This window comes from Hylobates moloch, unplaced genomic scaffold (genome assembly GCF_009828535.3).
Source record: "Hylobates moloch isolate HMO894 unplaced genomic scaffold, HMol_V3 SCAFFOLD_1, whole genome shotgun sequence".
Classification (NCBI taxonomy): Eukaryota; Metazoa; Chordata; class Mammalia; order Primates; family Hylobatidae; genus Hylobates; species Hylobates moloch.
This window is the reverse complement of record NW_026652276.1, coordinates 51,953,568-51,972,524: the sequence shown is the minus strand read 5'-3', so window position 1 is coordinate 51,972,524 and position 18,957 is coordinate 51,953,568. Positions and strand designations below refer to the sequence as shown.

Below are 18,957 nucleotides of genomic sequence, written 5' to 3'. Positions count from 1 at the left end.
TTACTTAGCATAAACAATTTTAAGTTAAAAGCAGTATCATATAAGGAAGTAGAAGCACTTCGGTGTGCTGAAAAACCTCCATTCTTTTCAATAACATATTCAGACACAGGGTGACTTAAGTATATAAAAAGTCAAAAGACAAATTTTAAAAAGATTAATGATCAGGAATTCAGGAATTATTAACTGGCCTACGTGTCCCTTAACTGGGATACAAAATTGTGCCCACATGGGCATTTTTCTAGGGAGGTCTTTTGATCCCTGAAACCCATCCCTTACTATTCAGCTTAAGTGCATGGGTAGCCACTGAGCATCTGACTTGATGAAGCCCCACCAGGTGATTCTGGCAGTCAGCCAGGCTTAGGAACTGCTGGGATGGATGTATTGCCCTCACTTAATCTAAGTGCACAGCTTTTGATTCACTCTCTCGCTGGCTCACTCTGTCTCTGTCTCTCTTGCTTGCTCTCTCGTTTTCTCTATCTCAATCTCTGTCTCACTCTCGCTGTCTCTCTCGCTGTCTGTCTCTCGCTCTCTCTCACTCTGTATCTCTCGCTCTGTCTCTCTCGCTCTCTGTCTCTTTCACTCTCTGTCTCGCTCTCTTGCTCTGTCTCTGTCGCTGTCTCTTGCTCGCTCTCTGTCTCACTCTTTTGCTCTCTGTCTCGCTCTCTCGTTCTGTCTTGCTCTCTCTCGCTCGCTTCTCGGTCTCACTCACTCTGTCTCTCTCGCTCTCTCTGTCTCTCTTACTCTATCTCTCTTTCTCTCTCTCTGTGTCTCTCGCTCTGTCTCTCACTCTCGCTCTCTCGCTCTGTCTCTCTTGTTCACTCTGTCTCTTTCGCTCTCTCTGTCTCTGTCTCTTTCGCTCTCTCTGTCTCTGTCTCTTTCGCTCTCTGTCTCTCGCTCTGTCTCTCACTATTTCACGCTCTATCTCTCTTGCTCTCTCTCTCGCTCTCTGTCTCGCTCTTTCGCTCTCTGTCTCGCTCGCTGTCTGTCTCACTCTTTTGCTCTCTGTCTTGCTCGCTGTCTGTCTCACTCTTTTGCTCTCTGTCTCTCTTTCACTCTGTCTTTCTCACTCTCTGTCTCTCTCGCTCTCTTCCTGTCTCTCTCGCTCTCTGTCTCACTGTCTCTCTCGCTCTCTCTCGCTCTTTTGCTGTCTCTTGCTCTCTGTCTCTCTTGCTCTCTCTGTGTCTCTTGCTCTCTCTCTTTCACTCTCTTGTTCTCTGTCTCGCTCTATCTCTCTTGCTCTGTCTTGCTCTCTCACTCTCTCTTGCTCGCTCTCTGTCTCGCTCTCTGTCTCGCTCTTTTGCTCTGTCTCTTTCGCTCTCCCTGGCTCTCTGTCTCTCGCTCTCTGTCTCACTCTCTCTGTCTCTCTCTGTCTGTCTCACTCTGTCTCGATCTCTCTGTCTCTCGCTCTTTCACTCTGTCTCTCTCGCTCTGTCTCTCTTGCTCTTTCGCTGTCTGTCTCGCTGTGTCTCGCTCTCTGTCTCACTCTCTCGCTCTCTCTGTCTCTCTCACTCTTTAGCTCTCTCTATCTCTCTCTGTTCTTTCTCCACTGAAACTCTTGAAATGTAATGGCTTATCGTGTGGCTTTACCCTAGGGGAAAAGATTACCATGAGGTTGTGTTCAACAGAGGAAGAAACAGCAGAGCTTCTTAGCAAAGTCCTCAATGGTAACAAGGTGGCATCTGAAGCACTAGCCAGGGTTGTTCATCAGGATGTTGCCTTTACTGACCCAACTCTGGATTCCACAGAGATCAATGTTCCACAGGACATTTTGGGAATTTGGGTGGACCCCATAGGTAAGTATGGGAGAGTATGTTTGTTCTTATTTGCAATCTTTTTTTGGGTGGTGGGGTTGTGGGGGGGGGGTTGGAAAAATAAAAATTATTGAGTGTAGTTTAACTCTCCTAGAAGTGTTTTAAATTTAAAATTTTTAAACAATGAGAGTTGAGGTGTATGTGTCATGTGTTCTGTATATATACATATATATTATAGCTGTGTGTATATATACACATGTCTATAACAGGTATGTGTATACACACACAGATACATACAGGCACACATGCAAAGATGAATTAACTTATCTTCAAAAGACTTCAGGGACCAGACTGGTAAGTAAATGAGAGAATGAAGTGAGAGCAGTTATGACCAATTGAGCACACATGCCATTTAAAGAGCACTTAGCTTTAGCAGATTGTTGCCATATGGGAGTACAGGCCAGCTCTTCAGATTTTTAAAGAGAAACCAAAATCCAAGGTTTTCAGCGATATATCCCAATTTCTAACCGTTAGCTACTAATTCAGTTAAACAAGCAAAAAGTATAGGTCAAGCAAAAAGCTGAATGTGACGCATGAGCAGTTTGTGAGCCCTGCATAAGCTCTACATTTTTTTGGTCATGATTGTGATAGAACCATAAAGTATAATCCATTGCTTTCAAAATGTAACCCTTTTTTTTTTTTTTTGAGAGTCTCGTGTTGCACACAGGCTGGAGTGCAGTGGCACAGTCAGAACTCACTCACTGCAGTCTTGTCCTCCTGAGCTCAAGCGATCCTCCTATCTCAGCCTCCCAAGTAGCTGGGACCCAAGTAGGTGGCACAGGTGCATGCCACCTCACTAGGCTAATTTTTTATATTGTTTTTAGAGAAGGGGTTTTTACCATGTTGCCCAGGCTGGTCTCGAACTCCTGGGTTCAAGCGATCTGCCCGCCTCGGCCTCCTAAAGTGGTAGGATTATAGGCATGACCCACCACACCCAGCCAGCCTTTATCTTCAATGATGCTATTAATACAAAGTTCTAGGTAATAATTTTAATAAGCTCCCCCTTCCTTTTTTTTCTTCCCCACCCAACACAATAGGACCATTCAAGGAGCAGGCAAACTCCTCTCTGGGCCCTTCCCATCCTATAAGTGCATTCACAGGATGATATTGAAATGGGTTTAATCTTCAGATAATTATATCACATTCAGCCAGTGGATGATATATGGAAACTAAAAACCTTTCCCCAAATCTTTGATCATTTGAGGGTAAATTGGCATCAGTTATAGTTTCTGAGGGACAGAGATCTCCTGTTTCTTGGTCCCACCCTGAATTGATTATGTTTTCGAGCTCTTTGAATCTTTTGGCAGGCACACCCTTAGCCGTGTGTTGACTCCCTAGACATCAGCAGTCAGCTGCTGGCATGTACATCTCTTAAGAGGAAACCTAGTTTCTCTGCCTCTGTTGCATAGGAGCACCGTTAATTTCTCTTTTTTTGGTGCCACCATCATTGTCTTTTTCTTCCTTCTAACTTGAGGGACCAAATAATAATGGTAAAAGATAATTTTACCTGTGACCGATTACTGGAAGGGGGCTTTTCTTTTTTTCTTTTTCTTTTTAAAATTTTTGTGGGTACATAATAGGTGTATATATTTATGGGGTACGTGAGATGTTTTGACACAGGCACACAATGTGAGATAAGCACATCATAGAGAATGGGGTATCCATCTCTTTGAGCATTTATCCTTTGAGTAATAAACAATCTAGTTACACTCTTTATTTTAAAATGTACAGTTAAGTTCTTATTGATTATAGTTACCCTATTGTGCTATCAAATAGTAGGTCTTTTTTTTTTTCGCCCATTGGAAGGAGGCTTTTCCATCTCACATTGTACTAGTCCTCTGATTAGTAGTATTTCTAAAATAATCCCACCAATTATTCTGGTTATTACTTTTTAAATGCTTTTGATAAGTAACAAATATTTGAATGCCTGTTATATACAAGTTGCTATGCCACAGGAACTATAGACACATCCTCTCCCTTCAAGAGTTCTCACATAGTCAGGAAAATGAAACACAAGCAATTTAAAAGTAAAGTACAAGAGGCCAAATAGCAATTCAATACAGTGACATCCAAAGGTAAAAAATTATTGGTTACCAAGTCAGTAGAAGAGAGAAGTCATATGGAACAGAGTCTTCTAAATAATCTTTATCTGAATCCAAACACATTTGCTTCCTTTTTCAGATTCAACTTATCAGTATATAAAAGGTTCTGCTGACATTAAATCCAACCAGGGAATCTTCCCCTGTGGACTTCAGTGTGTCACCATTTTAATTGGTGTCTATGACATACAGACAGGGGTTCCCCTGATGGGAGTCATCAATCAACCTTTTGTGTCACGAGACCCAAACACCCTCAGGTAAAAGGCAAATATTTTTGGTATATTATGGTTGTTAGAACTTATGACCTCAGCTTTGCTTATTGTTAGGATTATCACTATATGACATTCCCATGACTTAACACATGGGAGTGTTGCCATTGAAAGTCTGCATATTTGAATTAAAGTTCTGTTTTCAATCTTGGATTTGCATAATTTTATTTGAGGCCAAGTGCATACTGGTAGAAATTTTAAAATTAATACTATCCTGGAAAAATCATAGTTTTACATTTGGAATATAGTAATCCTGTTCCCTGTTTCTAGAATCCACTCAAAACCAGATAAGTAGAGTGGTGGTAACACTGCCTTCAAATACATTGGGAATAAGACAGCTGCCATCGCTGTATAGCCAGTTGAACTTTGGTATAATTTTAGAAGTTCAAAACAAAATGTGAAAATTATCCAATGAAAAGATTGGTAGGCATGGCCAGGATCAGAACCCAACTCACACTACCTTTCTGCCTCCTCCCTTCCACTCTTCCATGCACTCTTAAACACAGCGTAGAAAGGGCCAGGACCCAGCTGCCTCTGATCCATGGCCTGTGCTTTGGGGTTGACTCCAGGGCATGGCAAAGTCCAGGTGGAACAAGCAGTTTCAGCTTTTTATTGAAATAGGTCATATTTTTTCACTTATATAGGATTACATATTTTTATTGAACCTTGAGCTGCTTCAAGTAACAATCATTTGCTCTTTAATAGTCATAAGTTTATACCTCTTAGGTTTTAATATTTTCCCCTTACCTCCACCATCTTCCAAACTAAAAATGGATTTCTGCTATCTTTAAAAGGTTAATAAGAAATTAAAAAGAATTGGAACAATATTCAGACATAATCATGGCCTAGAAATGGAGGTGGTCAACAAAATAGTTTATGGCACAGATTCAGAGTGGGACTTTGTGGGTTTGAATGCAGATTCTACCACTTTCTAGCTGAATGGGCCTCAGCAAGCTACTTTCTCTAAGCCTATTTCCTTATCTGTAAATATGTAACAACATAGACAGTAAGTTAAGCATTGATAAAGGGAAGGTGCTATAATTATTGTGGTTGCCAAAACTAGTAACATTGAGTCCATCTTTCTTTGTGTTGGAAGCCAACATGAAACTAGTGAATAAGAGAATGAAAGGAGTTACCAAATAAAGAAAACCTTGTTATATGGATTTTACAATATTTGCAGACCAGAAAGAGATACCACTTATCTATTCCTTTTTCCCTATTAAACTTTAAATACTAAAAGTTGTAATGAAATTTTGCAATGGTTCTGGAAGCTGGAAACCCCATAAATGTTTTAGTGTTGTCCTAGATTGATGTGATAATGCCATAAAATTGAAAGCATTTCTAATTGCAACAACTCAGGCAGCTGCATGCATATTAGTAACTTTCTGAAATAAACTAGCTACCCGATATCTATTCCTAGGCTTAAAGGTGTTAAGATTCACTATGTTATGATGAATTGTGTATTTCTTCATATCATTAAGTTTGAAAGTGACATGAGTAGTGAAAAACAAATGTGATAATCATCACCAATTGACATTTTTCTTCTACAGGTGGAAAGGACAGTGCTATTGGGGCCTTTCTTACATGGGGACCAACATGCATTCACTTCAGCTCACCATCTCTAGAAGAAACGGCAGTGAAACACACACTGGAAACACCTGCTCTGAGGCAGCATTCTCCCCCAGTTTTTCAGCCGTCATTAGTACAAGTGAAAAGGAGACTATCAAAGCTGCACTGTCACGTGTGTGTGGAGATCGCATATTCGGGGCAGCTGGGGCTGGTTATAAGAGCCTATGTGTTGTCCAAGGCCTCGTTGACATTTACATCTTTTCAGAAGATACCACATTCAAGTGGGACTCTTGTGCTGCTCATGCCATACTGCGGGCCATGGGTGGGGGAATAGTAGACTTGAAAGAATGCTTAGAAAGAAATCCAGAAACAGGGCTTGATTTGCCACAGTTGCTGTACCACGTGGAGAATGAGGGTGCTGCTGGGGTGGATCGGTGGGCCAACAAGGGAGGACTCATTGCATACAGATCCAGGAAGCGGCTGGAGACATTCCTGAGCCTCCTGGTCCAAAACCTGGCACCTGCAGAGACGCAGACATAGAGGAACTCTAACCCCGGTGTACCTGTATAAACTGAACTGTGAAACTGTTTCTGATTATCTCTATCTTTTGAGGATGGCTTTGTCCTGTTGCTGGTTAACATTCACCTTCCTCTTTTGAGGAGTATTTTTCCATTATGTATTCATAATAATGTTAATTTCAATAAATGACATTCATGCAGCAATTATATTGGTGTATGAAATTCTTACGGTGAATATTGTGCTGTTAGTGCTGCTTGAAACATTTCAATAAAATATTGACCAGGACCAGTGGCTCACGCCTGTAATCCCAGGACGGATCAGGGTCAAGACCATCCTGGCCAAATGGTGAAACCCCATCTTATAAAATACAAAATTGGGGTGGTGTGTGCCTGTAAAAAAATCGATGAACAAGGAAAAAATCCTATTCAATTAGTAAAACTGCTAAACATCTAAGCAATAGAAATTTCTCTGAAATATGAGGGAGAATACAGGAGGGGTTTGCTTGAGTTTTGTTTCCTCTCGGAGGGAAAAATCTGCAATTTTAGCCTGTTGGCAGAACATTTAGAACTGAATTTGCATAAGTTAGCCAAGTTTATGTACTTTCAACAGTATTCTTGTGTTTCTTATAGGAAGTAAAGCCTGGAACACTGTGGGGCCCCCCTTTGCAGAGACAGGGAGGGAGAGACAGGGATACACGCACGCACGCGCACACACACACACACACACACACACACACACAGTGAAAGACACAGATAAACAGAAGGACACACAGAAGCAGAAGAGTATGAGTAGAGGTTTCTGCAATTTTTGCATATTTACTACACTTACCAAAATCCAGAGGTGGACTTTAGATATATACAATCCTTGTCTACCAACATCTCACAGTGAATGTTCTCTGAAGTGGACATAAAGTACTTTTTCTGTATTCTCTGTAGCAGCCCTGGTAACCAGAGAGTGCCAACTGCAGGGACCAAATCCTCGGCTCTGACTTCATTCTGCCTTACGCCCCCTGGGGGCCAAAGGATGTTTGTACAGATCCTCTATTTACAAACGCATGAAAATAACAATCTTATTTTCTAATGTCCTTACACTTAAAAATTTTTGACAAATTATGTTTATGTCATATGATGCTTTGAAATATGTATACATTGCAGGAGGGCTAAATCAAACTAACATTACCTTACATTTTTTTTGTGTGTGTGTAGTGAGAACACTTAAAATCTGTTAGCAATTTTCAGGTAAACAATACGTTGTTATTAACTATAGTCACCATGTTATAGGATAGATCTTTTGAACTTATTCTTCCTGTGTAACTTAAATTTTCTATCCTTTGACCAACATCTCCCAAACACTCCAGCCCCTGATAACCACCATTCTACTCTCTGCTTCTGTGAGTTTGACTTTTTCAGTTTCCATGTGTAAGTGAGGTCGTGTAGTATTTGTCTTTCTGTGCCTGGCTTATTTTATTTAACAATCTCCTTCAGGGTCATCCAAATGACAAGATTTCCTTTTTTATGGCAGAATAGTATCCATTGTGTATACATATTAATACCACATTTTCTTTATCCATTCATTCATATCTTGGTTGATTTCGTATCTTGGCAATTTTCAATAATGTCAAAATGAACATGGGAGTGGAGGTATCTCTTTAACATACTGATTTCTTTTCCTTTTTTTTTTTTTTTTTTGAGATAGGGTCTCACTCTGTCACCCAGGCTGGAGTGCAGTGGAATGATCATGGCTCACTGCAGCCCTGATCTCCTGGGCTCAAGCGATCCTCCCACCTCAGCCTCCTAAGTAGCTGGGACTATAGGTGCATGCCACCACGCCTGACTAATTTTTGTGTTTTAGTAGAGATGGGGTTTTGCCATGCTTCCAAGGCTGGTCTCGAACTCCTGGGGCTCAAGTTTCTCAATTGGAGGGGGGAAAAGCTGGATGGAAGAGGGAATCATTAGATTCTGTGAACATCTATAATGTATATTATTCACCGTCAATCTTTGCAGAAAAGCCAAAGCCCTTTCTTTAAGCATGTGCTTCTGATGGGTCTGCATTGTTTTTCTTGAGGAAGCCACAACCAGGTGAGTATGATTTCTAGTTTTAATTTCTGTAGAGGAAGAACTTAAAAATATTCCCTCTATTTTTACAGTGGTGTTTGTTTCTGAGACAGAGTCTTGCTCTGTCACCCAGGCTTGAGTGCAATGGCACAATCTTGGCTCACTGCAACCTCCGCCTCCCAGGTTCAAGTGATTCTCCTGCCTCAGCCTCCTGAGTAACTGAGATTACAGGCACCTACCATCATGCCCAGCTAATTTTTGTATTTTTAGTAGAGACAGGGTTTTGCCATGTTGGCCAGGCTGGTCTCGAACTCCTGACCTCAGGCGATCCATCCACCTTGGCCTCCCAAAGTGCTGGGATTACAGGCATGAGCCACTGCGCCCGGCCACAGTTTTCTTACCAACTAATTTTTTGGTTCACCTTTACCCACACTTACTAAAGCCTCCAATTCTTTGTTTTCAAACCCACACTCCATTACTTTACATTATATTAATTTAATTATTAGAAATAAAATTGGAATATAGAGTTGTGGAAAGAAGTAAACACTTTTTTTTTTTTTTTTTTTGAGATAGAATCTCACTCTGTTGCCTGGGCTGGAGTGCAGTGGCGTGATTTTGGCTCACTGCAACCTGCACCTCCCGGGTTCAAGCAATTCTCCTGCCTCAGCCTCCCTAGTAACTGGGATTACAGATGCTTGCCACTATGCCCAGCTAATTTTTTGTATTTTTAGTAGAGACAGGGTTTCACCATGTTGTCCAGGTTGGTCTCGAACTCCTGACCTCGTGATTCGCCTGCCTTGGCCTCCCAAAGTGCTGCCACTGCACCCGTTCAACAATTCTTGGTACACAGACAACTCATTTGATGGGAACAGGAGTTGGAGGTAGTGATGGAGGGGTGTTCTACAGAGGAGCCTCTTGGCCATGGAAGTCAAGTGCCTTTTGCATCAGTCTGTGTTTTATAGGAGGATGGATAGAGAGATTAGTCTGCCAGGTCACTTATACACAGAGTAGTACAAAGAGAGCCTCAACTGCACATCAAGAAGAGCAGTCTTTGGGAATCCAAATCAACATCCCTTCCTTTCTTGCTCTCACAACCTATATGCAATCACTCAGGAAACTCTCTGGTCTCCACTTTCAAAAATATATCCAGAATTCAGCCATTCCACATCACTCTCCTATACCCCACCCTGCTCCACACCTCTTTATGCATCACCTGGATTATTGCAATAAACTTCTAACTTGCCTGCATAGTGTTCATTCTCAAGACAGAAGCCAGAGTGATCTTTTTCAAACACAGATCAGATCATGTCCCTCTTCTGTTCAAAATTCTCCAAAGCACAATAAAATACCATCTTACACCAGTCAGAATGGCCATCATTAAAAAACAAAAACTAATGTTGGCGAGGATGTGGAGAAAAAGGGATGCCTATACACTGATGATGGGAATATTAATTAGTACAACCTCCATGGAAAAGAGTATGGAGATTTCTCAAAAAACTAAAAGTAGAATTACCATTCGATCCAGCAATCCCACTATTGGGCTACCCAACGGAAAAACAAAATAATCACCTCAAAAAGACATTTGCACTCATGTTTATCACAGCATTCTTCACAATATCAAGGTTAAGGAATCAACATAAGTGTCCATTGATGGATGAATAGATTTTTTAAAATGCGGTATATACATATAGAATACTACTCAGCCATAAAAAAATCATGTTTCTTACAGCAACGTGGATAGACCTGGAGGCCATTATCCTAAATGAAATGACTTAGAAACAGGAAGTCAAAACTGCAGGTTCTCACATATAGGTGGGAGCTAAATAATGGGTACACATGGACACACAGTGGAATAATCAACATTGGAGACTTAAAATGGCAGGAGGTAAGGGATGAGATGCTACCTATGGAGTACAATGTGCACTATTTGGGTAATGGGTACATTAAAAGCCCAGACTTCATTGCACAATGTATCTAAATAACACAACTGCACTTATGCCCCTAAACCTATAAAAATAAAAAAGAAATAAATTTAAAAAGGAAAGGCAAAAAATGCTTCCAAATGTTTCCTCAGCTCTCTTAGGGAAAAAGCCAAAGTCCTCATATAGCCTATAAGGCCCACCTTCCACCCTTCCTTCTCATCTGCTCTTACTCTCTGCTGTGGTCTAAATATTTGTATCCCTCCCCTACCAAATTCATATGTTGAAATCCTAACCCCCAGGGTGATGGTATTAGGAGACAGGGCCTTTGGGAGGTGATCCAGTCATGAAGGTAGAACCCTTATGACTGGGATTAGTGCCCTTATAAAAGGGGCCTGGGAGAGACCCCTTGACCCTTTCACCATGTCAGGGCCAGCAGAAGGTATAGTCTGTAATCCAGAAAGCAGGCCCTTACCAGACACTGAATCTGCTTAGATCTGGGACTTCCCACCCTTGAGAACTGTGAGAAATTAATTTCTGTTGTTTAAAAGCCACTCAGTTCATGACATTTTGTTATAGCAGCCCAATAGGCTAAGATTGTTCACATTGTTCCAGCCACACTGCCTTTCTTGCTGTGCCCTGAACTTGCCAAGCATGCTTCCTCTGCCTCAGGACATTTGCACTTGCTGTTCTAACTGGAAAACTTTCTCCAGATATCAGCACATTTCCCTCCCTCATCTCCATCAAAACTTTGCTCAAATGTCACTGTATCAGTATGATCTTCACTTATTGCAACACACCTTTCCCCACCCCATCCTGCACATCCCATCTCCTTCCCTGTTTTGCCCTCCGTAGTACCCACGGCCTCCTTATAGAAGTTACAATTTGTTTTGTCAGTCTCTCCCTCTAGAATGTTGGCTTCACAAAGGCAGGGATTCTCATATATCATGTATTTCCATTGCCTAGGCACATTGTCAGTGTTAAATAAGTGGGGACGGAAGGAATTAGGCTCAGAAGCTGAACAAGAAGTAATATGCAGTATCAACTACATCTTTACTTCTACCCATTATTTCCAAAACACTTCAGAAACCTTTGCTATAATGCAGAGAATTAGTCCTACAGTTGGTCAGCTAAATTCTCAATGTCAAACAACCACTTTAAAGTTGAAAGTAAGCCATGGACTTTTGTGACAGAACAAGCATTGGCATATTACCAAAGCTAATATTCAAGTCCTGGCTATCAGCCCTATAAAAAGGTAAGAGGAGAAAACAATGGTTAAGTCACTTTTCTTCCACTCTCATGGAACAGAGAAAGAATGAGAGCTTACAATAGCTAGAATACAAGGAAACTGGCCATTTCTCCCTATAACAAAAGCTCAGCCCTTTCAGCTGGATTTGAGAATGGGTTGCCTGAGACGCAATGTTTAAATTCACTCACCTTGGGTCAAGTATTTCTAAAAGCAGGAAGCTCTATGTCAAGATGGCTTATCACCCTCAATCTTTCAAACAAGCTCAAACTATGACCATAGTGATGTAAATTAGTAGGACAGGTGTTGGGACAAACTCATCATGTGGTTAAATAGCCATATCAAGGTAGGCAAAATAATGAAAAGACAGAGTTAATATATTATCTCCCTTAGGATATAGGCAGGAGTGTCATTAAACTGGGAAATTTGTAGCTTTTTCTTTTTCCACCAGGACAGATGTTTAAATATCAATTTATCACACTAATATACCATGAGGTAGGCCATGCATGTGGTAGTTTAGTTCTATGGTTCTTTAAATTCTAATGATTATGATCTGATTATGCCGATTATCCTGAGAATCATTATCTAATCTATAAGTATTCTAGACTTACACTGCCCAAATTGTAGCCGCTAGCCTCAGGTGGCTATCGTGCACTTGAAATGTGGCTAGTCTGAATTGAGATGTGCTGTGAACATGTACATTGGATTTTATTTAAAAATAATGTTTAAATTTTATTTAAAAATAAGAACATCATAATCCTTTATATTGGTTCCAATGTGAAATGGTATTTTGGGTATGTAGGGTTAAATCAAATATATTGCCACAATTAGTTCTACTTGTTTCTTTGTGCTTTTGTGAACACAGCTACAAGAAAATTTAGAATTGCTTGCATTATATTTCTATACAGCTTGCATTATATTTCTATACAGCACTGATTTAAACCCTCAATTTTTGTCTGTTAGTGCCTGACTCATGTCCATTTTACTATTTTTTTTTGGTCTTTCAATAAACCACCTAGCTAAAGAAAAGTATAAAACCCAAATCATTCAGATTTGCTCATCTCTAAGCATCTTTGATAATTTTTTTTTTTACTTAAAAACATATTTTGTAGAAACAGGGTCTTACTATGTAGCCCAGGTTGTTCTGGAATTCTTGGGCTCAAGTGATTCTCCCAGCTTGGCCTCCCAAAATGCTGGGATTACAGGCATAAACTACCACTCCCAGCCAATTTTTTCACTTAAAAAAATTGTGGTAACATATACATAACCTAAAATGTACCACTTTAACCCTTTCTAAGTGTACAGTTTAGTAGCATTAAGTGCATTCACATTCTTGTACAACCAGTGACATCATTCATCTCCAGAACTTCTTCATCTGCCTCACTCCATGCTGATTACATAACTCCCCATTTCCCCCATCCCCCCACCAGGCACTGGCAACCGCAATTCTGCTTTCTGTCTCTATGAATTTGACTATTCTAGGTACCTCAGATAAATGGAATCATACATTTGTAGGGCTTTGTTTGGTTTGTTTGTTTTTTTGAGATGGAGTGTCGCTCTGTCGCCCAGGCTGGAGCGCTGTGACGCGATCTTGGCTCACTGCAAGCTCCGCCTCCCGGGTTCACGCCATGCTCCTGTCTCAGCCTCCTGAGTACCTGCGACTACAGGCGCTGCCACCACGCCCAGCTAATTTTTTGTATTTTTAGTGGAGACGGGGTTTCACCTGTGTTAGCCAGGATGGTGTCCATCTCCTGACCTCGTGATCCACCCGCCTCGGCCTCCTAGAGTGTTGGGATTACAGGCGTGAGCCACCGCGCCCAGCCTTTAATACATTTTCTGCACTTCCTTTCGCCTGTTACACCACCAGCCATCTGCTTCTACTTAGCATCATCTCTGACTCAGCCCAACTGTTCCTAAGAACTGGGTCCTACACTCAGTAGAGTCTGAAGATCATTGTACTGGGTATCAGTTGCCAATCTTTTGCTGTGGCCCCTGACCCCTTTGTAACAGGCTCCTGGCATAAGATTGTGAAGTGTCAAGGCATGAGTATTTTTGTAAAGGGTTTTCTGCTGCGTTAAAATGATTGCAGTATGAAAAACAGACTATTGAACCTCAATGTAAGGTCCCTAAGAGAGTCCTGTGTCTGGAGGAAGTCCAGCAAGAATAAGTCTGCAGTAATACTCTGTATCAGTAACCAATAGGCTTATCTAGGAGAGGCAGAAATGACAAAATAACAATGGTCTAAGTAAGACAGAAGTGATTTCTCCCTCGCTTAAGGGAAATGGAGTGGTAAGTGCGTCCAGAGCAGAAAGGTGGCTCTATCCTAAAGTCCTCAGGAACTCACGCTCCTTCCATCTCACTGCTCTCCCATCTCCAGACTGTAACAACAGGATCTCCATTTTGGGCAGCAAGACAGAGGGAAAGACAAAGAACAAGAAAAGGGTGAAAGATTTTTCATTCCATTGGCCAGAACCTTGTCACATGAGTACACGTGGCTACAAGGGAAGCTTCCATTCTGAGAAGCCATGTACGCAGCCAAAAACTAGGAGTTTTAGCACCCGGGAAACAGGCATTTGAGGACAACTAGCAATCTCTATCACTTACCACAACTGAGCTGTCCCAGCTTTTACCCTCTGATTACTCCCTTGGACTTATCACTGAGGCCTCATGACATTCATAGCCCGATAATTTCAACTCTTACCCACACTTACTTATCTACTTATGATGCATTTATCCACTTCATCCCCCAAAGAATTAAAAGTGCCCTAAATATGTGCATTCATCAAGATGATAAGGAAAAGGAACTTCCTAGCAACAAAAGCATAATGGAAATAAAAGAGAAATGCAAGTACAGTTATTCCTCTCCTGAGACCTATGAGAAATCGCTGAGAATCTTGACCCTGGCAACTCGCCTGGACGCCTGCTGACCCCTACTCTCCAAACACACCTTCTGCCTCCGTGTGTTGAGTGCTCAGAATGCAGACGAGCTTATGTCACGTCTCTACTGTGTGCACTCTGCTGAGCTATTCCACTTAAGGAGTCTGTTCACTCAGCCCAGGCCACAGAAACTGGCCATGACTCCTGGCCTCGTATTCACAGCCCGGAGTATGTTGTTATTTTCATCAGCCTTTAAACACCCCTACTGTACCAAAAACAGCACTGCCCATCCCATGGCAGAAAAGATAAAACACAGAGGCACATATTTGCTGTTTGCCCAAATGGGAAAGAAACAAACAAACATTTTCTACATTTTTCTTTCTATTTCCAAGTTTTCTTTTTTATGTTTTTCTTTAAGTGCTAAATGCAAAAAGAGAGCATAAACAGTAAGTTGTAACTTTTACCATTCATGCTGAGCAGCTCTAATTGTATCTGGGTTGGCAGTTAGGTTGAAAAACATGTTTCTAAAGCAAACTTAAGTAACTGCAAATGTCCTCCTAAAATGCCAGGGAACTCAAAGCCTGGGTATGCATGCAAATAGACCTTTGAAACTGGTCTGATGGAGCTGCTGTTTTGATCATGGACACCTTTAAAAAAGGTTTTTCGTTTGTTTGTTTTTTCAGATGGAGTTTCGCTCTTGTTGCCCAGGCTGAAGTGCAATGGCACGATCTCGGCTCACTGCAACCTTCGCCTCCTGGGTTCAAGTGATTCTTGTGATTCAGCCTCCAGAGTAGCTGGGATTACAGGCATGCGCCACCACACTTGGCTAATTTTTGTATTTTTAGTAGAGAGAGGGTTTCACCATGTTGGTCAGGCTGGTCTCGAACTTCTGACCTCAGGTGATCCACCCGCCTTGGCCTCCCAAAGTGTTTGGATTACAGGCGTGGGGCAACGCACCCGGCCAAAAAAGGTTTTATGTATTTATTATTTCTATCTGATACTCAAGGCTAGCCAAAGTTCTGGCTCTAACAAAATGCCTGTAATTCTAAATACGATTTTTCTTTTCTAGCCAGTATTTTCAAAGTTCCTCACCTTAAAGGAGCCTTGAACATGCAGGATTAAGAGCTTTCTCCCTTTACCCATTTGCAAAAGGCAAACCAGTCCTGGGCTGGCTTCATGGGTTTATGACCTGCTCCGGCTCACAAACTCCACCCTCAAAAATGTGCCGTGCTTGGTTCTGCTATTGCCATGTTGAAGTTCTTAAAAATTTTACCTTCAAATTTGTAAGTTTTGTAAATTAATGGAGGGGCAATGGAGCATATGCATGAATGAAGGTGTTACGTAGCTCTGAAAATATTCCAAACACTTTCTGCATTAAGTGACAGACGTTTTGCTGTGATAAGAACATGGGGCATAGTCCCCTTCCCTGTTACAATGTTACATCACACTTTTTCAGACCACATATGTGAGTTATTGGCCTCAACGACTAGACTCCAAAACACATATAAACCCAAGATTTTGGCAGACAGATTGAGAGCTCAGGCTGCAACAGGGCTAATCTCTGTCAGCCTTTAAGCTAGCTTTCAAAGCCTCGCCAGCCCACACGGCACTGGCACCACTTGCTAGTGTCCAGGGATCTTGCAAGTTGTCTCGGATCTCCCTCACATCCACAGAGGGCTACTTCCATTCTAAGCAACTAAACTGTAATCATTGGACTTGAGATGAAATTAGAACTAATTATATGGATAATGTACCTCATCTGTGGAGTATAATCTCTGTGAGATTTGTTCTTGTTATTTTCCCCCTCTTTGAGAATTAAAAAAAAAGAATCTCTTTGTATGACAATAAACCATGTGATTCCTGAAATCATACTTTGATCATCTCCTTATAGCCATACCACATAGGAGGAGAAATGTACAACATGTGTGTGCTTTGTCTCCTTGCAGTTCTGGTCACATAGTGTTCACAGCACCTGTGAGCACAGAATTCCCGTGGACCTGTGGTGTATGGGGTTTCAATGAGACTCAAAGCAAGTGCGTGGTAAGTGCATTACACTGCTGATGACTGAGCAAGTGGGGGCGCTGACAGTTCCCAGAACCAGAACCTGCTTCCAATGCAAAAACAAGGCAATGGCATTCTAAGAAGCACGAAAAACTAAGGAAACCTCCCATGTCCTTTCTTATTTGTGCTATTTTCCTATATTAGCCAATCACATAGACTGAAACGATGGCACAAAAGGAAAGGGAAAGATAGGACCATCCATAGTTCCTTTTCTTTTCAGTTCTTCCTTGCCAGTAAGCTGAAGGTAGAGAGGGCTGGTAGAATGCCGGGGTATCAAGAAGTGAAATAAAAAGAGTTGAGTTAGTTTCCTGCAATGTTTTCACTCTTATGGTAAGAACAAAATATATATTCATGTGTGAACTGTGAAAAATGATTTATGTAATTTTGGTGGTACCACATATGAGTTAAATACTCTCTGGTCTGCATTTAAAACTGGCATTGGGCTGGGCACAGTGGCTCATACCTGTAACCCCAGCACTTTGGGAGGGCGAGGCGGGCGGATCACTTGCGGTCAGGAGTTGGAGACCAGCCTGGTCAACATGGCAAAACCCATCTTTACTAAAAATACAAAATTAGCTGGGCGTGATGGTACATGCCTGTAGTCCCAGCTATTCAGAAGTTTGAAGTGGGAGGATCACTTGAGCCTGGGAGGCAGAGGTTGCAGTGAGTCAACATGGCACCACTGCACTCCAGCCCGGGCGAGAGAGCAAGAAGAGAGAGAGAAAAAAAGAAAAATTGGCATTGCATGAGGTAAACATGAATATTAAAGTTCAGACTAATCATTAAAATTGTTATTTTTCTTTATCTATAATGATATCAAATAGCAACAAACAAACAAACACAAAACAACAAAACCCCCAAAACCCAAAAACCATGTCAAGAGAGACCATGGAAGAGAGTAAAACTCTTTTTCCTTTATGTGCCTTTAAGGATACTTTTCTCCCTACTTTTTGAACAAGGAGCCCCACATTTTCATTTTACACTAGGTCTCACAAATTATGTAGCCAGCCCCGAATCAGTCCCAGTTCTACTTCTAAATTTACTGTCTTTTGTTCTATCTAAATTTTTGTCATATTTGCTAGTGAGGCCCAAACACAGCCCACTGGCAAGCTAGGCTTGCCCCATCTGAAGGCTCTTTCCAGTTATTTGAAAGCTGAGTTAATAAGGGAACCAGGATGTGCATTAGTACATTTCTCACCTTGTAAGTAAGCAAACAGATTCAGCACATTCTAACACTTGCTGTAAACCTATCAACACTCTCCACCAGGTGTCTCTAGCAGATTTGTGCAGGTGCAGATGTAACATTAAAGGCAAATTGTGGCAAACGTCTTGGCTAACTTATTCAATGGGTCACTTTTTAACTGCATCGTGTTTTTTTGTTTTTGTTTTTGTTTTTGAAACAGTCTGGCTTTGCTGCCCAGGCTGGAATGCAGTGGCAGGATCCCCGCTCACTGCAATCTCTGCCTCCTGGGTTCAAGTGATTCTCCTCTGCCTCAGCCTCCCAAGTAGCTGGGACTATAGCCAAGTGCTACCACGCCCGGCTAATTTTTTGTATTTTTAGTAGAGATTGGGTCTCACCATGTTGACCAGGCTGGTCTCGAACTCCTGAGTTCAGGCAGTCCACCCACATAGGCCTCCCAAAGTGCAAGGATTACAGGCGTGAGACTGTACCTGACTTTTTTTTTATTCTTTTTTTTTTTTTGAGACAAAGTCTCACCCTGTCACCCAGGCTGGAATGCAGTGGCGCGATCTCAACTCACTGCAACCTCTGCCTCCCAGGTTCAAGTGATTCTCTGCCTCAGCCTCCCGAGTAGCTGGGACTACAGGCACGTGCCACCACGCCCGGCTAATTTTTTGTGTATTTTTAGTGGAGATGGGGTTTCACCGTATTGGCCAGGATGGTCTTGATCTCTTGACCTCGTGATCTGCCTGCCTTCGGCCTCCCAAAATGCTAGGACTACACAGGTGTGAGCCACCACGCCCGACCCCTTTTTTTTTTTTTTGAGATAAAATCTCGCTCTGTTGCCCACGCTAGAGTGCAGTGGTGTGATCTCTGTTGGCTCACTGCAACTGCCGCCTCCCAGGTTCAAGAGACTCTCCTGCTTCAGCCTCCCGTGTAGCTGGAATTACAGGTGCGCACCACCACATCTGGTTAATTTTTGTATTTTTAGTAGAGACGGGGTTTCACCATGTTGGCCAGGCTGGTCTCAAACTCCTGATCTCAAGTGACCCACCCACTTTGGCCTCCCAAAGTGCTGGGATTACAGGCATGAGCCACGGCGCCCAGCTTGCATCATTTTAAATAAACCATCTTCCTTAACCAACTCATTCCTTTTATTGTGTTTTAAATTGTCATTAAATAATCCTTAAAAAACTGGAAAAAATATGGAGAAGTAAAAAGGAGGAGAAAAATCCAACGTTCAAACATAACTACTGAGAACATTTTAGTCAATTTTCCTAGAATTGTTTTTCTTCTATGAGTAAAAGCATAAAGATTCAAACCACAGAATGGCAGAAGATATTTGTAATACAT

The 18,957-nt window shown here is 41.7% G+C and overlaps 1 protein-coding gene across 5 annotated transcripts in view; it reads left to right on the top strand.

Moving 5' to 3' along the window:
* Nucleotides 1-6,470, top strand: part of INPP1 (inositol polyphosphate-1-phosphatase) — a 30,994-nt gene extending 24,524 nt beyond the window's left edge. For all 5 annotated transcript variants that reach the window (XM_058440206.1, XM_032755141.2, XM_032755140.2 and 2 more), the window contains 3 exons: nt 1,593-1,793; nt 3,993-4,167; nt 5,730-6,470. In XM_058440206.1, the coding sequence (XP_058296189.1) occupies nt 1,593-1,793; nt 3,993-4,167; nt 5,730-6,288 (935 nt within the window). In that variant the 3' untranslated portion in view covers nt 6,289-6,470. The remainder of the gene's footprint in view (nt 1-1,592; nt 1,794-3,992; nt 4,168-5,729) is intronic.
* The last annotated feature ends 12,487 nt before the right edge of the window (nt 6,471-18,957 follow it).